At 51.8% G+C, this 26,407-nt stretch overlaps 1 protein-coding gene across 2 annotated transcripts; it reads right to left on the bottom strand.

The window, feature by feature from the left end:
- Nucleotides 1-1,227: 1,227 nt before the first annotated feature.
- SDSL (serine dehydratase like) lies at nucleotides 1,228-25,905 on the bottom strand. Of its 2 annotated transcripts, none has more exons than XM_039246994.1 (8): nucleotides 25,858-25,905; nucleotides 11,691-11,873; nucleotides 11,425-11,464; nucleotides 11,138-11,277; nucleotides 7,641-7,729; nucleotides 6,734-6,961; nucleotides 2,632-2,756; nucleotides 1,228-1,701 (listed from the first exon to the last, which is right to left on the bottom strand). In XM_039246994.1, exons 2-8 carry the CDS (start codon nucleotides 11,862-11,864, stop codon nucleotides 1,508-1,510), a joined length of 990 nt encoding a protein of 329 aa, XP_039102925.1. In that variant the 5' UTR covers nucleotides 11,865-11,873; nucleotides 25,858-25,905; the 3' UTR covers nucleotides 1,228-1,507. The 2 variants fall into 2 exon arrangements, with proteins under 2 accessions (XP_039102925.1, XP_039102846.1); XM_039246915.1 differs by lacking the exon at nucleotides 25,858-25,905 and adding an exon at nucleotides 15,694-15,732.
- Between the last annotated feature and the right edge of the window lie 502 nt (nucleotides 25,906-26,407).

Raw genomic sequence — 26,407 nt, 5'->3', positions numbered from 1 at the left:
CTTCTGGACGGACAACCCTGGCAATCAAGGGCAATGTCAGGGTCAAAGAGAGAATGGGACACAGGCAGAGGGAGCTCACTGCAGCTCTCAAATTCTCTTGAAGGAAGGAGGAGGTGCCTAGAAGGGGGAAGAGCTTGGGAAAGGAAAAGAGGTGGGAAGCCAGCACAGAGGCACAGGCTTTGAGGCCCAGAGAAGGTAGGGCACTTGCCCAAGCACACACAGCCCTCTTGAGGCAGCAGAGGGGGACTCACTGGGCAGCCTGGGAACCTGCCAGGGGCAGGTGGACCCCACACCCTTGGAGCCCTGTTTCCAGCAGGGTAGTGAGGGTGGGATAGGGCTTCCCAATGCCAAGAGCTTGTGGGCCCCAGCCACCTCTGGGACCCCAGCGCCCCTAGCTGGGGTGAAGGCCCCTGAGGGGCAGATCCCAGGGAGGCTGGAGGGGCCTGTCCCCGCCGTCCCAGCCCAGAGCCAGGCTTCCCCATCAGAGACGCTTTGCTGCCCCCTGGTGGCTCCAAAAGATTCTAACTTCCCCTCCTCAACGATGCTTCCCACAGGTCGGCTGTGCCCAATTCCAGCACCAGCACCCACCCACCTTGTGACCCACAGGGGTACCCAAACCAACCTGAGGTTCCTACTTCCTCTCCCAGTGTCCCCTCACCACCGACCTGCACACAAAGGTGTCATATTGAAAACCACAGGGTTTGAGCCTGGCTGGGCCGCATTCCACCTATGACCTTCAGTGGGTCTCGATCGCCTTCCTGTGCCTCAGTTTCCCCATCTTTAGAACAGGAATGATAATAATGGTTTCTGCTTCACAAAGGTAGGACCTTTGTGAACATTAAAGAAGACAGTGAATGGAGAGGTCTTAGAAGGAGGTTCTGGCACATAAAAAGCGCTTGGTAAAGGAGCTCCTGGGGGGCTCAGTCAGCTGAGCATCCAACTTTGGCTCAGGTCCTGATCTCGCAGTTTGTAGGTTCAAGCCCCATATCAGGCTCTGTGCTAACAGCTCGGAGCCCGATGCCTGCTTCAGATTCTGTGTGTGGCTCTCTCTGCCCCTTCCCCTGCTTGTGCTCTGTCTCTCAAAAATGAATGAATGTTAAAAAATTTTTTTCAAGGACTTGGTAAAGACCGGTGATATTGTCCTTGCCTGTCCAGGCCTGAGCATCCCCCTCCTCCCGAGCGGGTCCCCCAGGTGACAGAAGCCCTGGCAGGAGTTCAGCTTCCCTGGAGTTATCGCCCAAGCCCTGTGATGTAGCAAGAGGCGCTTCACCACAGAGCCAGCCTCCAGGTTGCCGTGTGTCTTCCGTGAGCTCATGGAGCAAGAAAATTGGGCCAGCCCGTATTACAAATCACACCCAGAAAGTGTTGATTGGTCGGGGCTGCGGGGGAGCCACAGGGAGCAGGAGGGCTTCCTGTAGGAGGAAGCTGGCAGCCAGCTTCCACGGTCATCCACGAACACGGACGCCCCTCAGCCAGCTGCAGGTGTGTCCATCCAGACGAGGAGCCCTCAGTTCTGCCCCAGCTGGGCTTTCAGAGCCTGCAGCCCTTGACTATTGATGCTGTTGCCTCCACACACAATGACCACGACCGAGGCCAGAGAGGGGCTCAGGCAGCCCTCAGCCTGGAGCCTCCCCAGGAGGCCTGAGTAGATGACAGCCAGAGCTGCCCCGCAGGCTGGCTCCACCAACATGCACTCGTCATCTGCCCGGAGGAGGAGGGGGGGGTGGAGGAGAAGAGAGAAAGGGAGAAGAACCTGTTAGTGCTCTGTAGGCTCTGAGCACTGCAAGCCATGAAGCCAGCCAGGCAGCCGTCTCACAATCCATCATTTGTCTGACCCTCTCTCCATCCATCAATCCGACCATCCATCCATCCATCCGTCCATCCATCCATCCATCCATCCACCTTTCATCTATCTATCCATCCATTCCTCTATCCATCATTGGACTCTCTGTCTGTCCATCCATCAGTGTATCCATCAATCAGTGTATCCATCTATCTATCCATCCATTCATCCATCCATCCCCTATCCATCATTGGACTGTCTGTCCATCCATCAGTGTGTCCATTAATCAATGTGTCCGTCCATCTATCCATCTATCCATCCATCCATCCATTATCTACCTTTCCACTCACTCATACATTCACCCATTCATTCAACAAATATTTATCGAGAGCCCACTCCCTGCCAGGCCTTGTGCTAGGCCCTGGGGACACAACAGTACACAGGAAACACCAGGCCCCACCCTCACGAGGGTTGCATCAAGTGCCGTAGAAGAATGAGAACCAGCGAGGTACAAAGAGACTGGTGCATGGGCTGTCTCTAACCCAGGCAGAACGAGGGTGGGAGATTGGAGGAGGCTGCCTGGAGGAGGCACCATGATGACTGAGTAGCCCTGAGTCACATGAAATTGACAGGGGCCAGGGGTGGGCGGCCAGAAGGAAGATCTGGAGACTGGAGACGGCCCAGCGCACGCCTCTTCCATGCGCTCAACATGCAGTTATTTGGTCATTACTGCTGCCCAGCCCTGTGGTAGGCACGGAGGATACAGGCGAGGGAGAGCACGCTATCTCTAGGGGACGCGGGGGCCTCATGAGTCTCCGAGCCTGGGGACGGAGGACGAGCCTACTCACCCAGGAACTTCTGCACAGCGCTCACAGCCTGGGCATCGTCCACCACCTCAGACAAGATCTCCAGCTCCTTCGTGCACTCCAGGGCCCTCGCGGCCACAGTCTTGGCACCAAGGCTCTTGGCCACACTGCAGGAAAGGGCATGCAGGGCAGAGAGCGCAGGGGCGTGGGGAAGAGCTGGCGAGTCATTGGACCTCGGCCTTCACGGACCCAGCCCTCCAAGCCCCAGGCCCCCCTTCCCATCCAGCCACGGGCCGGGGCTCAGCACGGCAAGAGCCTAGCCCAGCACTGGCGAGGAGGTGCTCAACAATCGGGTGAGTCACGAGTGACTGACAGAGGCACTGACTGTATAACCATGATTGTGCCCTTCCTCACACAGACCCCGGAACCCAAGGACAGAAATGGATTTTTTTTGTTGCATCTTATTCATTAATAACTATTTATCATGTCTATATGATAACTAATTTTTATACTGAGCCTCTATAGGGTGATGGATGCATTTTCTCTTTCAATTCTCATTATCAGCCGTTGAGTTAGAAATTTATGAACTCTCGGGGCACCTGGGTGGCTCAGTCGGTTAAGCGTCCGACTTCGGCTGAGGTCATGATCTCACAGCTCATGAGTTCAAGCCCCACATCAGGCTCTGTGCTGACATCACAGAGCCTGGAGCCTGCTTCAGATTCTGTGTCTCCCGCTCTCTCTGTTCCTCCCCTGCTTGTGCTCTCTCTCTCTCAAAAAGAAATAAAGATTTAAAAAAAATTTTTAAAGAAAGAAATTTATGAACTCCCTTTTAAAGATGAGGAAACGGAAGCTCATAGAGAGTAAGTAACTGGTTCAAGTTTGTCTCAAGCCCAGGGGAGCCTCTGGTGAGCCCATCAGAGCTGGCTCAGAGCCCCGAGATTTCAGAGCCCCAGCCAGACCACCTGGTTTCCAGCCTAGGTTCTGTGTTAGCAGTGTGACCTTGGGAAAGTCGCCTCACCTCTCTTAGCCTCAGTTTCCTCAATCTGAAAAACGGACATAGTCATAGTCCCTGGGTCATGAGATTGTCATGGGGATGGAGTGCAAACATTTCAAGTGCTTAGAAGAGAGCCCAGCATTTTGTTAACTGTAAATTCTACAGAAGCGTTAGCGGCGGTTACCATTATCGCCGTTACTAAGAATCAAGCCAACAGCTACACGAGAGAAATGGACCCATAACTACAGAGTCCCCACTAGTGGTTGCCAGAGGGGAGAGGGTTGGGGGGATGGGCGAAATAGGTGAAGAGGAGGAAGAGGTACAAACTTCCAGTTATAAAATTAATAAGCCATGGGGATGAAAAGTAATGCACAGGGAATCGAGCCAATACTACACTAATAGCTTTCTCTGGTGACAGAAGGCGACAACACTTACGGCGGGCAGCATAGCAGAATGTAGGCTTCCCAGATCACTGTGCGGTACACCCGAAATGAATATAGTATTATAGGTCAACTATATACTGCCAATAAACAGAAATAAATGAGAATAAAGTCTGCAGGGGGAAACATGTAATAAGTAGATACGAAGAGGGAGACCTTTGGTAGGCAAGGTTGTGGGGACAGTCTCTCTGGGGTAAGAGATCCCAGCTGAGGGGTGCCTGGGTGGCTCAGTTGGTTAAGGGTCCGACTTCGGCTCAGGTCATGATTTCACCGTTTGTGGGTTTGAGCCCCGTGTCTGGCTCTGTGCTGACAGCTCAGAGCCTGAAGCCTGATTCGGATTCTGTCTCCCTCTCTCTCTGACCCTCCCCTGCTCACGCTGTCTCTCTCTCTCTCTCTCTCTCTCTCTCAGAAATTAAAAAAAAAATTAAAAAAAATAAAAAAAGGAGAGAGAGATCCCAGCTGCAAGGAGACAAGGGCAGAGGGAAGAGTGTTCCAGGCAGAGGAAAGAGCTCATGCGGAGGTCAGCGGTAGGAAAGAGCACGACCCATCCAAGGGGCTTGCAGACAGGCCAGAGGCTGGGGTAAGACCTATAGGAGTCCGGATTTGGGCCCGAAGCCTGGGGGAGGTACCGATGAGTGTGAGTAGGGGCGAAGAGTCCTGTAGGTCAGCAGGGGTGCTGGGAGCAGACAAAGGATTCAATGCAACAAGGACACTCAGCAACACCACTCCTAGGTACCGAACGAGCCCATCCACAGGCTCTTTCACGGCCGAAGAGTGACACAGGGTGCCTTTGGGGTCATTACATGTGGGTGGCAACTGCCCAGCTGAACCATGGAGGATTTCACCAATGCAAGAGGGGCTGGTATTTCTGGTGGAAAGGACAAGAAAGGCTCAGAAGTTAGAGGCACAAATAATTTTCAGGAAAAAGCAGCACAGAGATACTGGAGGCTGGATGGGGCCAGAAAGGAGCAGAGATGGTACCAAAAGACAAGAAGGAGACTCATATATCCAGATAGAATTCTCCTTTGTTTGACTTTAGTATTTTATTCTTTTAATGTTTATTTATTTTTGAGAGAGAGAGAGAGAGAGAGAGAGACTGCAAAGCAGGCTCCAGGCTGTGCTGACAGCTCATAGCCTGATGTGGAGCTCAAACTCATGGACCATGAGGTCATGACCTGAGCCGAAGTCAGATGTTTAACCTACTTAACCCTCTAGGCACCCCCAGATAGAATTCTCCTTGAAGTAAGGACTGAGTTGTTCTTCTAATTGGCCACCCAGAACCTTATATACATTAGATGCTTAATAAAGATGACTTAGGGGATGCGTGGGTTGCTCGGTCAGTTAAATGTCTGACTCTTGATTCTGGCTCAGGTCATGATCTCACAGTTTGAGTTTAAGCCCTAGATCAGGCTCTATGTTGATGGTGCAGAGCCTGTTTGGGATATCTCTCTTCTTCTCTCTGACCCTCTCCTGTTTGTGCTCTCTCTCTCTCTCAATCAATAAATAAACCTTAAACAAATATGTGTGTGTATAAGATTATATATATATATATATATATATATATATATATATATATATATATATAAGATTAATCCACTCATTCATTTCACAGACATCTTTTGAACACCTACTGTATATACCAGGCACATTTTACTTGTATGTAACTATGCATGCATAGTGGAAAAAAAGGAATGGGAAAATGTAGCCCATTATTCACCTTTGGATGGAGGGATTGAAGGTGCCATTTTGTTTTCTGTTGCTTATTGCTTGCCTACGTTTTCTAACTTATCTGCCACACATTCGACTTCTTTTATAATGATACAAATCAATGAAACCTGTTTTTTAATTAATGAAACTTAAATAAATCATACCTTCATCTACCTTTTTGGCATTGCCTTCTGAGTTCCACATTCCATGGTTGGTGTTCCCAGGTAAAGTAGAACTTCCTGTGTAAACCCTGCCTCTACTGGTTGGGTATAAGAAGCCCTATGACAATAACACCCCTTAAAGTAAGGACTGAGTTGTTTTTCTAATTGGCCACCCAGAACCCTGCATATAATTGGTGCTTAATAAAGATGATTGGGATGGTAAAGAAAAGGGGATGCGTGGGTGGCTAAGTCAGTTAAATGTCTGACTCTTGATTCCAGCCCAGGTCATGATCTCGCAGTTTGTGAGTGTAAGGCTTGCATTGGGCTCTATGTTGATGGCGCAGAGTCTGTTTGGGATTCTTTGAGAGATATATAATATCAATTCACTCATTCATTTCACAAACATTTTTTGAGCATCTAGTATATATGCCAGGCACATTTTACCTGTATGCAACTATGCGTGCGTGGTAAGAAAACAAAGACTGAGAAAAAGCAGCCCATCATTCATCTTTGGATGGTAGGACTGAAGGTGCCATTTTGTTTTCTGTTGCTTATTGCTTGCCTATATTTCCTAATTTATCTGCCACGCATTAGACTTCTTTTATAATGATACACATCAATGAAACTTGTCTTTTAATTCATGAAACTTAAATAAATCATATTCTTCATCTACTTTTTTGGCATTGCCTTCTAACTGAGATCCACATTTCTGTGGTTGGAGTCTCCAGGTGAAGTAGAACCTCTTGTGTACACCCTGCCTCTACCAGTTGGGACTGAGACACCCTATGACAATAACACCACCATCCTCCAGCCCCCCACAAATGTCCCCAGCCCACACCTACCTGGTGATGTTTGGCAGTGTGACTAGCTTGCCTGCCTTGACGGCTGCATTGAAACAGTGTGCCCCTTGGGTCTCTGCAGCGATGATGGGCACATGCTGCCAGCCCACCTCTACCAGGCCAGCTGCCACGCCAGCCAGGAGCCCTCCACCGCCTACTGCCAGCACCAGGGCCCCTGGTGGGGTCCCCAGTGCTGCCTTCAGCTCTCGCACCAGGCTGGCATGGCCTTCCCTAGGGGAAGGAGGAAGCAGGTTGAGCAAGACCCCCATTCCCAAAGGCTCACATATACACAGATTCCTCATCACCACCCCAATCCCCACCCACATCAAGGGGAGAGGAGCCCCAGCAACACTTAGTTCACTCAGCTTTCATTCATTCAACTTATTCATTCACTCATTCTTTTCCAGACATGTTCTCAGACATTGTCCCATTTAATCCCTTCCACAACCTTGGAAAGATGTAGTTAGTGTGTGCTTAAGAGGGGCTCAGCATGTCACTTGGAACCAGCTGACTCAAGTTCTGGGCTTGCCTGAGATCACACTTCCTAGCTGTGTGATCTCAGGCAAGTTCCTTGACCCCTCCTTGCCTGTGAAATGGACATAAAGCACTCACTTCTAGGACTTTGGGGAGGATCAAATGGATCAAATGCATCCCAAAGTACATTCAATAAACAGGATTTGTTATTCACATTTCCATTTTACACATGTGGAAACTGAAGCATGGGTGGTGAGATACTTTGCAGGGTAACACAACTCACAAGTGACAGAAGCAGGGCCTGAACCCTGGTGTGCCTGGTTTCTAAGCCTATACTCCTTTCTAGTCCTCAGTCTCCCCTTCTGTCCATTGGGAAGATCCCAACGCAACGAGGGTCTGGGCTCTAGGCTTCTTGGGTGAGGGGCAGCAACCTTACCAGATCAGGGGGTGGTCAAATGGAGGGACGTTCACCCAACCATCCCTGTTAGCCAACTCTTGCGCCTTCAGACTGGCCTCGTCCCAGACCTAAAGAGAAACCAAGGGTCTCAGAAGCCCAAAGTGTCAGACTGTTGGAGGCTGGAGCAGAGCCTGAGGTCTTCTGAATGGCCCCAGTCCCGTGCCGGGGGATGCAGAGAAAGCAAAGAAACGGTCTCTGTCCACAAAGAATGTCTCATATAACCGAAGACAGGGGCCTCATTCTCTTGAGTTATTGAGACAAAAATGAGACTCAAAACTACGCAGCCTGTGACTCACCTGGAAAAGCCACCTCCTCACAGGCTTCGTGCCTCCTGTCCATTGACCACAACCAGCCAAAGCAAGCATCTCATCGTGTCCCTCCCCCGCTCAAAATCCTTTCGTGGCTTCCCATTGGCCTCAGGTGAAAACCTATGCCAGCCTCACCTGCCAGCCATCCTGCCCACTGGGGCGGCCATCCCCACCCCCACTCTCGGGCCTCACCTGTCACCCCTCCCCCAGGGGAATGGGATGCACCATGCTGGCTCCCATCCCATGCCTTTCCCTTACTCTTTCTTCCACCCAGACCCCCTCTGCCCTTTCTCCAATGGGAGGGCTTGTGTTTCCCTCTCAAGACCCAACCCAGGGGGACACTTTTTGGGGAACATTTCCTGGATCATCTCCCCAAGTCTGAGGCATAGCCTGGTGGCAGTTTGGACCACTGCCCAGTTCTTTCCCTCCATTAGAATCACACATCCATGCCTTTTGCCATGCGACCACTGTTCTTCCCACTAGAGAGGGCAGAGAACATTCTCCACCACCACTGATGTGTGTCCCAGCTGTGGAACTTGCTTTGGCAAATGGCATGTGGCAGAATTGACACCATAATGGGTCTAAGCCACAGCCTTCAGAAGCATTCTTCTCTCACTGTTCCTGACATTCACCTGGATAAAAACAAGTCCCAGGTGACCACTGGTCAAGAAGCGTGTGGAGCACATGTGCCCTAATCCTGTCTCCAGCCTGAAGCAGAGCCACCCTAGCCCACTTACAGGCCCATGAGCAAGACATCATGTTTCTCATAAGCCCCTGATATGCGGGGGCTGTTTGTTACACAGCATTATCTAGCAGCAATCACTGACAAACAATATGCCTTCTCTGTTCTTCCTCAGGGCCCTGTGCTTCCCCATCACAACACATCACATTCTCTTATCACCGTCCGCTTATCTGTGTGTCTCCCCAACACCGGGGAGTTTTGTGAGAGCAGAGACCAAGCCATACTATCTCTATATCCTACTTCTAACATACTATGGACACATAGTATAAGTTCAATGAATATCGGATGGTAGGAAAGAAGGAAAAAGGAAGAAGGAAGAAATGGAAAGGAGGGAAAGATGGAGGAAACAAGGGAGGGAGAATGATGGGTGATTGATGGATAAACGGACAGATGGACGGATGGATGGATGGATGGATGGGTGATTGGGTGGTTGGTTGGATGGATGGATGTGGGTGTGTAGGTGTGTGGGTGGACAGATGGATGGATGGATGGATGAGTGGTTGGTTGGTTGGTTGGTTGGTTGGATGGTTGGATGGATGGATGGATGGATGGATGGATGGATGGATGGATAAGTGGATTGGTGGGTGGTTGGATGGATGGATGGACAGATGGATGGATGGATGGATGGCTGGATGGGTGGGTAGATGTATGGATGGATGTGGGTGGGTAGGTGGATAGGTGGGTGGATGGACGGATGGATGGATGGTTGGATGGATGGATGGATGGACAGATGGATGGATGGATGGATGGGTGATTGGGTGGTTGGTTGGATGGATGGATGTGGGTATGTAGGTGTGTGGGTGGACAGATGGATGGATGGATGGATGAGTGGGTGGTTGGTTGGTTGGTTGGATGGATAGATGGACAGATGGATGGATGGATGGATAAGTGGATTGGTGGGTGGTTGGATGGATGGATGGACAGATGGATGGATGGCTGGATGGCTGGATGGGTGGGTAGATGTATGGATGGATGTGGGTGGGTAGGTGGATAGGTGGGTGGATGGACGGATGGATGGATGGATGGGTGGATGGATAAGTGGATTGGTGGGTGGGTGGATGGATGGATGGACAGATGGATGGATGGATGGATGGCTGGATGGGTGGGTAGATGTATGGATGGATGTGGGTGGGTAGGTGGATAGGTGGGTGGTTGGACGGATGGATGGATGGTTGGATGGATGGATGGATGGACAGATGGATGGATGGATGGATGGGTGATTGGGTGGTTGGTTGGATGGATGGATGTGGGTGCGTAGGTGTGTGGGTGGACAGATGGATGGACGGATGGATAAGTGGATTGGTGGGTGGGTGGATGGATGGTTGGATGGACGGATGGATAAGTGGATTGGTGGGTGGGTGGATGGATGGATGGACAGATGGATGGATGGATGGACAGATGGACGGATGGATGGATGGATGAGTGGGTGGGTGGTTGGTTGGATGGATGGCTAGATGGCTGGATGGATGGATGTGGGTGGGGAGGTGGGTGGGTGGATGGATGGATGGATGAGTGGGTGGGTAGGTGGATGGATGGGAGAGAAGGAGGCAAAGAGGGAAATGGATGAAAGGATGGTTGAATGGATGAATAAATAGAAGAAAGAAGGAAGAAAGCAAGGAAGGAAACTGGACACTGAGCATTTGAGGACCAGCTTTCAGGTACCATGGCATGGTTTTTAGTTGTAATTTGGATGCTTAAAAAAAAAAAAATCTCCTTTCCGAGGATTTTTTTTTCTTCTTTCCAGTAAGGTAGGATTACATATTTGCATCTCTATTTATTCAATAACAGGCTGAGCCAGTGATATCTTTGGCAGTGGGCACCTTTCTTATTGGGGTGGTCTCAGAATGAGAAATGATGCCGCCATCTACTTTCTCTAAACATTTTGTCTCATTAAATGGTAACAATTTTTAAATGAATAATACCAAGTGTTAGTGAGGATATAAGAGATGGACGAACTCGTGGTCCATCAGTTTCCTGTTTCTCCTGGGTTCATGCAGGGCAAGTAGAGGTAGGTAGGTAGAGGTGGGAGATGCTAGCCCTCAATATACATCATGCCTCACTCCTGCCCCTCAGCTGATCATCCTATGAGAAGGCTGGGCTCCAGGAATAATTCATTTAAAAAATGTGTGTGGGTGGGGCGCCTGGGTGGCTTAGTCGGTTAAGCGTCCGACTTTCGCTTAGGTCATGATCTCGCGGTTCGTGGGTTCGAGCCCCGTGTCGGGCTCTGTGCTGCCTGCCAGCTCAGAGCCTGGAGCCTGTTTCAGTCTGCGACTCCTTCTCTCTCTGACCCTTTCCTGCTCACGCTCTCTCTCTCTCTCTCTCTCTCTCTCCTAGAAAAAAAAATTTTTTTAAAAATGTGTGTGGGTGAGGTGAGGGTAAAGGGAAGCAGCCCACTCCACCCAGCTTCTCCTTCCTGGGGTCCTTACCTTTCCAGCCAGCTGAACTTCAGCCCCCTCCCCCTGCAGCCTCCTCACCACATGCTGGGAGGTGCCCTCAGGTAGCACAATGGTGGCAGGGACGCCCAGCTTCCGAGCGGCATAAGCAGCAGCAATGCCTGCGTTGCCCCCTGTGGAAGCAATAGAAGTGGCCATTTGACCATGACCTTGATGAGGCTGAATCTTTAAGAGGAGGGTGATCCCTGGACATCTACAGCTGCTCCAGCCAGCTCTTCCTCCCCCACACCCAGTGCTGAGGACCCAGCCCTGAGCGTCACCTGAGGAGCACACCAAATGTCTGCATCCCTTCTTGACCATCTGGGAAGAGAAGGAATGAGTTTAGGGGCTGACCCGAGCAGATGTCACAGAGCCTGGTGGGATGGGGTTAGACCGCCCCCAGCCCACTCCTCACCCCTCCTCCTGCCCCTCCCATCTGTACAAGCCCGCTTCTCCTCCCCTGCCTTTGCCCCCATCCAGCCTGCATCCATCCCCCTCCTCCTCCTTCCCGTAATATCTCACATCTCCTCCCCTGCCCACACCTCACCTCCTGGCAGAAATGCCCAATGCCCCGGATCTTGAAGGAGCCAGCAGGCTGCACGTTCTCACACTTGAGGAACACAGTCGTGCCTGCCACCTGGGATAGTGCCCAGCTCTCCAGCAGAGGAGTGACCGTGTGGAAGTGCTCACCCTTAGCACACTCAGTCAGGGAGCTCTCCATTCTGATAGCCTGCGGAAGAACGTGACTGTCATAGCCCAGGCTGCTCCAGCACGAGTCCCCTTCACCAGGGCAGGGGAGGGGTAGATGGAAAAGAGCCTCAGCCAGGCTCCGTAGCCCTATCTGGCTGCCAGGCTGTGAGACTCCAGGCAACTATCTTCTCAGTTGCCCCGTCTGGACCAAAAGGTTTAGACCAGGGACCCTTTCATTCTGTAACTGGGGCTGCCCACTGGGCTGGGGATATAGAACGTGGCCAGTACGTGGTGATGATTGAACAAGATTCATTCATTCATTCATTCATTCATTCAAGCACGCCTGCAAAAAACCCTTTTGTTGAGCACCTGTTGTGTGCCAGGCAATTCCAGGTTTGGGGACCCAGGGGTGCCCAAGTCAGAGGCAGCCCCTGCTTTGCCAGAGCTCACATTCTAGTTGGGGAGACAGGATCACAAAAGTTCACCCAAATAGGGGTGACAGGCAGGGGGTGGTATTTTAGCAAACACAGTCAGAAACAATCTATCAGGAGAGAAAAAAACTTTTTTAAAACTTCTATTTTGGAACATTTGAACATAGCCAAATATCAAGAACTGTATAATGAAGCTCTTATGCAGCCCATCACTCAGCTTTAGCAAGCACACATGGCCTGCCTTGTTTCATCCATACCTGCACCCACCCTTCTTCCTGTATTATTATTTTCCCCCCTTTTTTATTATTATTATTTTAAAGGATATTTTGAGAGAGAGAGAGAAAGTGTGAGCATGGGAGGGGCAGACAGAGAGGAGATAGTGAGAATCCAAAGTAGGCTCCCTTCAAGCAGGCTCTGTCTGAGTAGGCCCCGCCCCACCAGGCCCCGCCCACCAGACTCCGCCCCAACAGGCCCCGCCCCAACAGGCTCCACCCACCAGGCTCCGCCCACCAGGCTCCTCACTGCCAGTGGTGGCCAGAAACGGGCTTGAATCCATGAACCTGAGCTGAAATCAAGAGTCCACACTTAACCAACCCTAGCGCCCCTATTATGATTATTATATTTTCTTCCTGTATTATTTCATCGGGAAATACTTCAGCACATATCGGTAAGAGTAAAAAACTCTTTTCAAATGATGTAGCCGCATGGTTTCACAACTGTACACATTTGTGCAAACCCCAGTGAATTCTAACTCAAAGTGGGGTGATTTTGATTTTATGGAAATTCTACCTCAACGATGCTAATTTTTTATAAAACATCATCACAATACCATTGTCACTTCTGAAAATGTAAATAATCGTCTCTGAATATCATCAAATATCTGGTCATTGCTCACCTTCCCATCCCTCTCATTAAATTGGATAAATGGTTGGCTTTGCTGGCAGTGATTTGGGGATCCTAACAGTTTGAACCAGGATGCAAATGGGACCTGCGTCTTTGGGTTGGTTGAGAGGACTTTGAATTCCCTTTCGATCTGCAAGTTCTCCAAGGAGTTGTTGGAGAGGTGATGATAGGGAGCGCAAGGAAAAGCATTCCTGCAGAGGGAACAGCAGGTGGAAGCACCTTGAGAGAGAAATGAACTTGGGGTCATGCTGGTGCAGGGAGAAGGGATTGGGCAGAGGAGGTGAGCAAGGAGAGCAGGCAGGGAATTCTGGAAGGGCTTCCTGGACCAAAGAGAGGAACTGGAATATTCTAACTCTACTGGAGGCGGGAAGACATCAGGAGGTTTTAAGCAAAGGCACAGTTAGTGAATGAACCAGTGGGAACAGGCGAGAAACAGAAAGGGACAAAATGGGAAGAGGAGGGAAATAGAGGGGTCTTTTGAAGGTGCAAAAGCAACCCTTCTTTTTCACCCTGGGGCAGAAAAGCATTGGGCCAACGCCTGCAGTTCCACTATTTGCCGGTAGGAGGAGCGCTGCAGCCTGGCCCACCTTCCACTGCCCCGGGATTCTCGCCCACACACACTTCCTTGGTCACCTGCGCCCCTGCCCCGCCAGAGAGTTCAGGACTCCTGCCCCTGGATTTGACCTGGGGCCTTGTTGGGATGGCCCTGGGATTCCCCGGGCAGGGCAGAGTCTGAGCCACGCCACCCAGTTCCGCCAGGGGCCCTTCTCGAACTGGGCATGGCATTGAGGGAGAGGGTCCCGTGGGTCACCCAAACCCAGTACCTCAGCCTGGGCCTCAGCCTGGCTCTGGGCTTTGCGGTCAGAGACCAGAGTTAGACACCAGCTCTGTCTTCCTAGCTGCGTGACCCAAACAAGTGTCTCAACTTCTCTGAGCCATATTCCACTCTGTAATATGGGAATAATAACAGTCCCCAACTCGCAGGTTATGATGTGATTAACAATAGTAATAGCCTCCCTTTGTGGAGTCCCTAGTATATGCCACATGTCAGCGGAGTCCCTGGAGGCAGTATCTCACTGCGGCCTTCTAACAACGCGGGTGTGCTAACCCTTACTCTAGCAAGTCTATGCTGCAGGCCCTGACCTAGGAACTGGGGACACCTAGTGAGCAGGAGGGATATCTACTCTTGGAGCTGATGGGGGAGACCCGTACTCAACAAATAACTGTATAGACCAACAAAATAATCAGGAATGGTGAAAGTCGCTAAGAGGAAACACACATATAGGAGTCTTAAAGAGAAGACCAAGGGGACCTGCTTTGGATAGAAAGGTCAGGAAAGGCCTTTTGCAGGAAGTGGCCATTGACACAGAGACCTGAGAAGTGAGAATGAACTCACCACACAACGAACTAGGAGAAGAGCTTGTGACTCACAGAGTCACTGTGAGGGTGAAGTGAGGCCAGAAGGTGAAGGCTTCAACTCCACACCTGACATGTAATAATAGCTAATTGTTATGTGGGGTCCACTGCCAGCCGGGCACTGGGCCAACGACCTTATATAACATCTTGGATAATCATTACAATAACCCTGAGGTAAGTTCACCTACTAGCTTCCTTGTATAGAGATTGAAACTGAGGCCCAGAGAGTTCAGGTAACCTCCCCAAGGTCACACAGCTGGAAATGGCAAGGCCAGGATTCAAACTCGGCATCCGTGCCCTTAACACCATGCCATGCTTTCTCTATTAGATGACGATGATGGTGATGATGATGGTGATGGTGATGGAGGTGGTGGTGGTGGTGGTGATGGCAGTGGTGAGCCTTCCATACTAATTGCCAGTTGTCCTGAGGCGCCAAATGCTCTTGGCTCAGTTCCTAGCCTCCTCCAGCCTGTCAGCTATACTATCAGTCCAAAGAAGGACAGCATCCACCAGTCAAATGGATAAGCCTCAACTGTCAACAGCGTTATCAGGCCCAGATGCCCATAGGGCGCAGGCCACCCAGACTGAGGTCTGGAGCCAAGTTGAGACCTTGGCCTAGGGGCTCATGGCTCTCACCACATGGGGCAACCACCGGGCCGAGGTGGGAGCCCCGGGCCCCCCCTGATGCGGGGCAATGCAGTGCGACCTGGGGCTTAGGTTCAGGGCCAGCAAGCCTGACTTCTCCTCACCTGCTGAGGTGTGAGTTAGGAAAAAGGTCATCTGCTGATTCCGCTCCTCTGTCCCTCCGGCCTTTCCCAAGGCCACCTGGGTGGCACAGCCCGGGACACTGGCTGGCAGAATGCCCCTCTGGCAGGCAGGACCTGCTCCCAGCCGTCAGAGTCCCTGGCAGCCAGCCTTCTTTCCCAAGCAGGTGAGACCGGAGCCCCCGGAGTTAAATCAGTGTCCCTGGGAGGGTGTCACACCCATGCCCTCTCACTCTGTGCCCACCCACCAGGTCTTTGCCCCAGAACTTTCCAGACTCCCTTACATTCACATTCACACATGCACACGGAGTCCCAGGGGCACCATTTGGGCCCCAGACTGCCTTACCTTCCTGCCGAGCAGTCCTCAGACCCAGCCTGGCTCCAGTCTGCGGCCCCCCAGCCTGCCTGGCCACCAAGCCTGCCAGGCCCCCCAGCCTGCCCCAGCACTGGCTCTGCCCTGCTTCCCGTGGCTTCCAGTAGCTTTGGCCCCTCCTCCCACGTTAAAGGGACAGCTCCCAGCTGGAGGAAGAAGGGGGAGGGGGAGAGGGAAAACAGGTTAGAAGGAGGGAGGCAAACCATAAGAGACTCTTAAATACTAGGAACAAACTGAGGGATGATAGGGGGTGGGGGAGAGGGGAAAGTGGGTGATGGGCATGGAGGAGGGCACTTGTTGGGATGAGCACTGGGTGTTATAGGGAAACCAACTTGACAATAAACTATAAAAAATAAATAAAACAAAACAAACGAAGATTCAACCTTCACTGCCCCCTATGCGCTGTCCATGGTCCTAATGGACACAAGAAGAACCTGAGGCTCAGAGAGGGAGACTCACTCAGCCAAGGCCACCCAGCTAGCAAGAGACACCCTGGACCCCGTCTTCTGCGGCACAGACATCTCTTACCCCCCATCCAGTGCTTGCCTTGTGTGCCAAGCCACCATCCCTGGGCCACTGTCAGGTCAGCTTAGGTCAAAGGACAAAGACACAATTGTTATGTGTCACATGAGAAGGCGTAATTTTTTCTGAAGCCCCTACTATTTTACACCCAACATAGGAACCCAAATCATTATTATTGTTCAGATGAATGACGCCAACCGTGGATTCATTCAACAAATATGTATTGAACACCTACTGTGTGTCGAGCGCTGAGACTTTAGCCTCAAACAACACACTATGTCCCCAGCCCTCGTGAAGCCCCAAAGCGCCACCAGGGAGCACTTACGATCAGTGTGCTCTCGCGTGTTAGGAGGCAGAGGTGGGGTGGGGCTGTGGACAGGTACCGCACCTGGCCCCAGGGGGCTGGGAAAAGCTCTTGGACAAAAGCAGGTTTGGGGCTGGGGATGTGGACTAGAGTCTGCAGGGATGCCTATGCCATCCCAGAGCCTGGAATTTACCCAGGGGGACTAGGGAGCCACAGAGGGCCATAGGCAGAGGAATAACATGATCAAATGTACATCTTGTCGCTGGGTGAAACTGAGCTAGTCAGATCCATCTCTGAGCCTCAGTTTCCCTCTATACAAAATGCGAGGTGAACTCCAGGAAGGCTCTGGCAGCCAAGAGGTTCTCTGCCCTTCGACGACTACGCGTGACCTCCCCAGGCTTGATGATTAACTCCTGGCTGCGTGGGCTCATGTTGCGCTGCTTGGCCGTGACCCTTGACGAGCGTTTTGGCAGCTTCATCACCATCCTCGCACGATACACAGACTCATCCTTCTCAAATGTCCTTTCCTGGACTGGGCGCTGGGACACAGAGGTGGCAATGCTCAGTTCATGCCCCAAGGTGGCCTCTGGCCTGGAGGGGAGGGGAAGACATCCAATTCCGTGACAACTTAACCACTCCTAGGAAGACAGAGAGCAGAAGGTGTGCATAGGGCAGCTGGGGTTGGGGCACAGTCAGGGAGGGCTTCCTGGAGGAGTGGCCCTTAGCAAACAGCTGGAACTCAGACAAGAAGCGTGACAGCCCTTGAACCACATGGATTTGAACCATGCAGGTCCCTTATATGTGGAGTTTTTACAGCTCAGTACTCTACGTGTACTTTCTCTTCCTTACGATGTTCTCAATATTTTCTTTTCCTTAGCGCACTTTATGGTAAGAATTCAGTACATAATGCACATGGCCCACAAAATACATGTTACTCAACCGTTTCCGTTATCAGTAGGGTTTCTGGTCAACTAGAGGCTTTTAGTCATTAGGGTTTGGGGGAGTCCAAAGTTAGATGCCGATCTTTGACTTCATGACGTGGGCAGCACCCTAACCCCAACGCTGTTCAAGGGCCAGCTGTACGTGATTCCAAAATCCATCATTTCATGGATAGGTTCGCTTAGGAAGAAGCTCAGGCATGTTTTTAGGCTTTGGGTGTTTTTTGTTGTTCTAATATGAAGTAGTGGCCATAGTAGCCGTAGAAGTTTCTGGAAGAAGAGGCAGTATGCCTGATGGTGAGAGCACAGACCATGGAATACCAGCACAAATACCAGCTGTGCCACTTTGCTGTGCAAACTCGGGTAAGTCCCCTCCCTCTCTGTGCCTTGTTCTCAACTGTAAGATGGGGATAGAATACAACTTCCCTGGTGGAGGTAATGTGAGGATCACATGAGGTAACATACGTAAAATATTTAGAAGAGGAGAAAGTGCTCTTGCTGCCGTCCTTGGTCTTACAGTGAAAAGAGGTGACGCGGCAGAAACTGCACACCGCAGATAAGACGGGAGGGGTGGGCGGGTCACCGACCTGTGCCCTCCCAGTGCCCAGGGCTGCGTTCGTCAGCCAGCCCCTGATGTGACACCCGCGGCTGCCAGGCGCTCAGCCTGGCCGGTCCCCTGGGTTATTCATTAAGCTTCGTCTTACCATCTTCAGCCTCAGCCGTCTCCAGGCCCAGGGACCGGCGTGGGGAGGGGGATGGAGCACGGACACGGCAGCTGGGTCCTCCCGGGTCCCACTTATCCCTGGGCTCTGTGTCATGCGCTCGTCAGGCCACGGAGGCTGGCTCCGGGGCACTGCACGCAGTGAGCCTCGATTGTGAGCGACCCGCTGGGGTGAGTGGCCCGCTGGGGAGGGGACCCGGGTCTTCTCACGTGCAGTGCATCGTAGCTGACGTCTCAGAGTCTCTGACTCTTGCCAAGATAATAAATCCTTCTAGCACAGAGAGGGTCTCAAACTCGGGGCCGCACTTTTGCCGGCTGGAGCTAACCGACCATGTCCTCTAGCAGAGCATATATGGTTCTCTCGGCCACTGTCCCCACCCCTTCCTAGGGCACCCCCAACCCCCAGCGGGCCCCTGCCTGGCCGCCGAGATGTCTGAGTGTGAGACCCTTCTACACCGGAACTGTCCCTCTCTCTCTTGCCCTTGAAAAGAAGGAGTCCGTTATCAGGGGAGAAGCAGAGACACAGAAAGGTTGAGTCCCTTGCCACAAGCTGTCCAGCAAATGGGCCACAGGACCAATCTTCAAGGGAGCCCACATCCAACCTGGATGCTCTTGTCCTGAGAGACTTACAAAGCCAAGGCCATCCTGTCTGAGCTGAATGGATCTATGTGGGCCATCCAATCTAACCTTTTTCTGGATGGAGAAGCTGAAGCCAGAGGGGAGAAAGGAAGAGCTTCACATCTGGCCTCAAGCAAGACCAAGGGAAATTCTTGCCAGACTTTCACAATTAAGCCATTCATTTATGCAGTCAGTAAATATCACCCTAAACAACCAAAACTTAGACCCCTCAGAAAGGAGAGATGGAAACACACATACATTCCTGGCCCTCAAGGGGTTTACAGTCGGCATGTCAGTAAATAGATGCGATAAAGTGTTATAGATGCAGTAACAGGAAAATGTGAATCGAAGCAACAATAAAAGGCCATTACAAAAAACTATTGGCTGTGGTGCCTGGGTGGCTCAGTCGCTTAGGCGTCCGACTTGGGCTCAGGTCATGATCTCGCCGTTTGTGGGTTTGAGCCCCGGGTCGGGGTCTGTGCTGACAGCTCAGAGCCTGGAGCCTTCTTCAGATTCTGTGTCTCCCTCTCTCTCTGACCCTCCCCTGCTCATGCTCTCTCTCTCTCAGAAATAAATGAAAACATTAAAAAAAAAAAAAAAAAAACTATTGGTGGAGAGGGCACCTGATTGGCCCAGTTGGTTAAGCATCTGACTTTATTTAGCTCAGGTCATGGTCTCACCATTCATTATTTCAAGCCCCGCTTCAGGCTCCATGTGGCCAGTGTGGCTGCTTGGGATTCTCTCTCTCTCCCTGTCTCTCTGAACTTTCCCCACTATTTCTCTCTCCCTGTCTCTTTCTCTGTCTCAAAAATAAATAAACCTAAAAAACAACGAGGTTGCCAAAACGTTTCAAAAGCATGAAAACCATAACAACCAGGGCTGGTGAATATGAGGGAAAACGGGCACTCTCATGCATTGCTGGTGTGATCAGAAATTGCTACAGCCTTTTGGAAAATAGATCTGTCAATATTGATTACAATTTCATAAATACCCATTCCTTTGACCAAGAAATATTAATCTGGGAGGTTTATTCTCTAAAGAAAAGGTGCCAGAAGGTAGGGACATGTGTATGAGAATGTGTCTTAGATTCCTGTTCCGAATAACAAACAAACAAAAAACTGGAAGCTCAGATGTCCTTGAATCCGGAAATGGTTGAGTAAGTCATAACACACTCTCAGCATGCAATGTTATGCAGCCGTCACAAAGAATAAATTAGATCTAAATCTATTGGCCCAAAGAGATATTCACAACGCACTGTAAGTTGGAAAAGGAAACATTTATGTACGATGGGCAAGGACTTTTTTTTCTTTTATGAAGAACGGTGACCCAAAGTGCCCAATATACCAGAGTACGGTGTGTAAATACCTGTAGACTCATGGAGAACGATGCTGATCACACCGGGTGTTCTTGGGGTAACTGGGAAGTGGGGATGGGGGAGGAGAGGGCCAAGGAGGCCGGGGGCCATGATGGAAATGCGATGGAAATGTTCCATCATCTGCGCTGTCCAATGTGCTCGCCACTCATCATCACCTCTGGCTCCTGCCCGCTCGAAATGTGTTTGCACAACTCAGGAACTGAATTGTACAGTTTGTTTAATTTTTTTTAAACCCAAATACTGCAAGTGGCCACCGGCGACTGGTTTGGACAGCAAAATTCTGAAGAATCTGAGGGACAGTGACCCAACTTGAGACGTATGATTGTCAGGGCGCCTGGGTGGCTCAGTCGGTTAAGCGTCCGACTTCAGCTCAGATCATGATCTCATGGCTTGTGGTTTCAAGCCCCACGTCGAGCTCTGTGCTGACAGCTCAGAGCCTGGAGGCTGCTTCCAATTCTGTGTCTCCCTCTCTTTCTGACCCCCCGCTGCTGACGCGCTCTCTCTAACTCTCTCCAAAGAAAGAAAGAAAATAACAGAATGAAGAAACGTATCCTTGTCATTGCGTAATGACGCCCTCACCCCAAGACAGATTTGAGTGACCTGCAGACAGAAAGACAATTACCAAACATAGAGAGTAAGTACTCAACATAAACACTTGGTCCCTGCGGCATTCAGATGGACACAACATTTAAAAATCCCACACCCGGGGCGTCTGGGGGGCTCCGTCAGTTGAGCGTCCAACTCTTGACTCGCGCTCAGGTCGTGATCCCAAGGTCGTGGGATCGATCCCCGTGTCGGGCTCCTGTACTGGGCGTGGAGCCCACTTAAGATGTTTTTTCTCCCTCTTCCACTCACTGTCTGACTCTCTTGAGAAAAAAAGAAAAGAAAAGAAATCCCACAGCTGGGAAAAAGAAGGACCTTTGCACTAAGACCCCTGGCAAACACGGCTTCACGCAGGCGGGGCAGGCCAGCATCAGCAGGGCTAAGTCGTGCTGGTAGCTGGAACGGCCTTCTTGTGTGTGCTGAGGACGCTGGGAACCCCCTCCCTCCGCGGTCCCCTCCATGGTCTCCGCCTGGGTCCTCGAGTCCCGCCGCTCTGCTCATGAGGGAAACACAAAACAAAACACAAAATCCAGGACCGGTACTATTTGAAAGTGTCCAGGTCACGCAAAGCAAGGCAGAGTGTGGGGAACGTCAGAGCCGAGAGAGGCCGACAGAGACATAACGAGAAAACATGCTGTGCCGTCCGCGATGGGGCCCTGGAGCCGAGGAAGGGTAGGGAAGAAGTGAGGGGGTCTGAATAGAGCAGGGACTTCAGGGAGTGACAGCGTACCAACATGCGATCAATAATTGGGTTTTTAAATGTTTATTTACTTTGAGGGAGGGGCAGAGGGAGAGGGAGACACAGGATCGGAAGCAGCTCCAGGCTCGAGCTGTCAGCACAGAGCCCTGATTGGGGCTTGAACTCAAGAACTGTGAGATCACGACCCGAGCGGAAGTCGGACGCCAGACGGACTGAGCCCCCCGGGCGCCCCTATTGGATCCGTAGTTGGGACAAATGTACCCCATTAGCGTGCGTTGTTAATAACAGGGTACCTGGAAGCCAGGTATCCGGGCAGCCCTCGCACTGTCTACACACTTCCTGTCTGTGAATCTAAAACTGCTCTAAAATAAAAAGAGGCTTTTCAAAGTCCCCACCCGCAACCCCCCCAAAAGTAGCGGGAAGTCACAGGCAGACTCCTTGCAGAGAGCTTCCCGCCAGAGAGGGCTTAAATAATGGGGCTGTGTTTATTCTCATTAAAATAGAGCTTTTGTCACAGAAGTCCTGTGTCTCCCAGCGAAGACTGGAAGAGGCCCCACCCTGGCGGAGAGATGCCCAGAAGCCCGCGGATGACAGAGAAAACGCTGGGAAAGAGATCGGTTGCAAGCCTTGGATGAGCAGGGACAGTGACCGGGGCCTCCGCGGGGCCATCGTCAGAGCTTTCCCCCCTCCGCCAGTTTCTGTCTGCAGGACCCGGAAACGCACGCGGGGAGGCCTGGGTGAGGGGAGGAAGGATCCACTGAGCATGTGAACTTGTCACTCCCCGCCCCTTCCTTCCCTCCCCGGGGACGAGACAGAGACAGAGCCACGAAGAGACAGAGAGAAAGCCAGCCAGCAAGCGGAAGGAGCCCCGATTTACAGCGTCTGCTGTCTGGGGTGCCCACACTGCCACGGTGGGCACTTTCCAGCTACCAAAGCTTTAATTCCCGGCTCACAAATGTCCTGCAAAGTTGGCAGTCGGTAGGAATTTACTGCTGAGCTCCGCTGTGGGGTGGCGGAAGGGGGCATCCCACCGGCAGGGGGTGTTTTTTTCTGTTTTTTTTTTTTGTGTGTGTGTGTTTGTTTGTTTTTTTTTTTTTTACCTCTGTGCCCAGAGGCAACAGCAAAGCAAGAGAAAGGGTTTATGGCAGAGGCCACCGCGCAGGGGGAAGACACCTCGTGTTTCCAAGCATTCTCTGGAAGGGTTGCCACGGGCCCCAGACTCTAGGACAAGGGCCATGTGTGGGGATGAGCAAGGGCTCCCAGGCTAGCGGGGGTGGGGGATGCAGGCCATGAGACCCACCCGGCACCCCACCTTGTCTCCTGTGAGCAGGAGAAACCCCCCATTGCGTCCAGTTAACTCGCTGCTTGAAATAAAAATTAAGCTGGGGGCGCCTGGGTGGCTCAGGCGGTTGGGTGTCCCACTTCAGCTCAGGTCATGATCTTGCAGTTCGTGAGTTCGAGCCCCGCGTCGGGCTCTGTGCTGACACCTCGGAGTCTGGAGGCTGCTTCGGATTCTGTGTCTCCCTCTCTCTGCCCCTCCCCTGCTCATGCTCTGTCTCTCTCTCTCAAAATAAGTAAAATAAACATTAAAAAGGAATTAAAATAAAAAATTAAGGAGGGTTAGGGGAAAATAAGAAAGTCCCCATTTGTTGCACATGGAGTGTGTGGTCTGAGATTTAATCCTGCTCTAAGTACCTTGATTTTTCTCTGAACTTTGGACAAAATCGCTCAGAGGCCATCTGGACCTGGCCAGCCCCACCCATCGCAGGCTGATTGATGGGCGACGGATGATAAGCCCCACGGGGAGGCCCAGCGTGGCCATCCACCAAGAGACTGATGTCGCATTTTTCGGATGACGCACAGCCGGGAGGCATCACTACAGAGGGCGCTGCCAAATGACCGGAGGAAGAGTCACAACGTCTCGATCAAATCAAATGATGGATCGAAGCCAGGCAAGTACACATGAAGACGGCTGAATGCCAAGTCCCACAGTAGAAGCCACAGAGGTTCAGCGCATCCCGTCCAAAACAAGGTAGGTCTTATCTGATTGGCTTAATTTCACCAAGAAAAAAAATCTTTCAACTTCTCTGAAGGTCAATTGAGTAGCAGTCGGATACAGAACAACAGCTTTTTAGATAAAGCACATTTCACCCAGGTGGGATTAATTAATTTCTCCTGGTCATATTAATAGAAGTAGAGAAAGTAGAATGAGGGAGGTATTGGTCTCATTCCATTTTATCCTTAAGCAGACTTTCTTAACCTTGGCACTACTTACATTTGGGGCCAGATGACCCTTTGTATGTCTTTGGTGGGGGGCTGTCCTGTGCCCGACAGGATGTTGAGTGGACACAGGATAGAGTAGGGAATCCTGCAGGTAAGGACGCAGTACAAACCTGCCCTAAGGCTGCTCATGAGCCCCTGGGGAGAGACGCCAGGGGCTGCCAGGCTGCAGAATCCCAAGGAGGCACCAACCCAGATTGGACAGGGAGGATCGTGAATGAGGAAGACTTCAGGGAAAGGGGACCAGAAAGTGTGAGAAGGTTCTGGATTATGATAACAGCCTCAAACACGATCAAAAGGGCAGCTAGTATTCTTGGATCCCTTGCTCTGTGCCCGGCACTGAGCTGTGATCCCCAGACCAGTAGGTATCATCGTCCCCATTTCTGGGGGCAAGAAACTGAGGCTAAGGAAATTAAGTGACTTCTCTGAGGTCACACCTAGGGGTCAGTCTCCACCCCAGTCTGACAGACTCTGGAGCGAGAGACCTCTACCAGTCAGCAGACTCCAGGGCTGGCAGCTGCAGCCAAGGTGGGCAAACAGAGAGGAGAGCTGCCCGTTCCTCTCTGAGCTGTGAAAACAATCGTCAGCATCCCCACCTCCCGCAGCCAAGAACACACTGATCTGGCCATTCCCAGGGACACTTCTGGAAAAGGTGTGATGTAATAGAGCCAGCTGGTGCAGGCAGGAGAGGCAACTTGCCCAAGGTTCCCCAGCCAGGCTCCCATCCCTCCCCCTGGGACTGGGTCCGTGCTGCCCTCTCGCCTTCCTACATCAGATAGATCCAGGCCTCAGTTTGCCCATCTGCTAAATGGGAGAGGGTGACTTGTACTTTCTTCCCCTACTTCTGAAGACCTTCCAAAGGAGGACTAGATGGAAGAGAAGAGCGCTTGTTCCCCATCACCCAGAGCTAGGGACTCAAATGCCTTCCTGAGTACCAGAAAATAAAGGTGGCCATCACCTATTAAGTGTCCACCAGTCACTGGACACTATCCTTATAACTCTACACCAATTAGGTTTAAATCCTCATAACAAACCTAAGAAGTGGACACTACTCGCAGTTAAAAAAAAAAAAATACAAACAAAACTGAGGCACAGAGAGGTTAAGTAACTCGTCCAAGGTCACACAGCAAGTCGATGACTAACTCGGGCCCATCAGAAAAGTGATTCCCTTGTTCTATGGAAACTGGCACACCTTGGGATGCTAGAGTCGCAGGCCCCGACTGATCCCGCTGAGGTTTGCTCAGCGACGGCTGTCAGCCTTCCCCGAAGACCCTCCAGCAGCTGACTGGTCAGAATGTCCCCAACACACCTCCGCTCGCCCCGGCTCTGCTCCCCTTGGCGCTCAGGGGGACCTTGGTGAGGCCTCTGCCCTCTTCGGGTGTTGGGTTCCCGTCGACGTGGTGGGACTCAGAACGGCACATGCACGCACACATGCACGTCATAGAAATGCGGCACCTCTACACAACGGAAAAGTGTCAGCCATAAAAAGGAACTGAGTGCTGACAGGAGGTGTCCGATCAGAGACAGAAGGCAGACTGGTGACCGCTGGGGACTGCAGAGGGGGACACAGGGGAGCAAGGGTTAATAGACACGGGGTCTCTTTGAGGTGACGGAATTGTTCTAAAACCGATACTCCATAAATGGGTGAGTTATACTATGCATGTGAATTATAGCTCAATAGAATTATGATTTTTAAAAAGGGTGGAGGTGCTCAGACAGGATGTCCACAACAGCGGTGTGCATTTGGCCTTTTTTCCTCTTTTCGGTCCCTGGCAGCCCCCTGCCGTCCACCCCCCTCCCGCCCCCGCCCCCCATCACAGCCCTGCTGCTGGGCTGGAGAGGAGATCGTTGTCTTCCCCACCCCACCCCGCTGTGCGGATGGCCTCACGTGGGGAGAGCACCCAGTGCCTACATCTGGGTGCTCTGAATGTGACCAAGCTGGGTCAGATGCTGCCCACCCCCCACATCTTCCCGGCCCCCACCTCCTCCCTCTCATCAGTCCTGTGTCCGTAAGGAACTCAGAATCCCTGAGCCTGTCTGCTCACCTGTGACGTGGGACACCAAACGCCCACTCACCTGGCGGTTCGAGAGTTAAATGAGACCCCACAGAGCCACCCTTGGTATAGGATCAGCTGCCCGGGGGTTGTGAGCACCAGCTGTGTACACACAGATGCGCACAGGGAGGCCGTGTCTACACGGGAACTGCACGATGCCCACGTCTCCAGTTCTGCTACCCTGTGTCTCCAACGCGTGCCCGTGGAAGGTCAGCTTGTCCCACAGAGAGGGACGGCTGTGCGGGCTGCTTGTGCCCTCACAGCCCTCTGTCTCATTGCTATTCTCGTCCTGGCCAGCCGGACAAGAGGGCTTTGTTAAAGGGGCCAGGGAAAGATGAGCTGGACATGTGCGTGTGCAAATCCCTGTGGACAGACGCACGGACACAGCCAGGACAGACAGACAGAAGACTTTGCCTGGGGCAGGGGGTGCGTGCAGGCACATGTGATGCTGATGCTGATGCTGATGGCGGCTAATACCTATGAACCCTCACTCCATTCTGGGCCCCGCAGGTGCATACATCTAATCTGCGGGAGACAGGGAGGAGTTCCATTTTCATCCCCATTTTACAGAT

Source organism: Hyaena hyaena, unplaced genomic scaffold (genome assembly GCF_003009895.1).
Source record: "Hyaena hyaena isolate Hyena2069 unplaced genomic scaffold, ASM300989v1 scaffold_0, whole genome shotgun sequence".
Classification (NCBI taxonomy): domain Eukaryota; kingdom Metazoa; phylum Chordata; class Mammalia; order Carnivora; family Hyaenidae; genus Hyaena; species Hyaena hyaena.
This window is presented reverse-complemented; position numbering and strand designations above follow the sequence as displayed.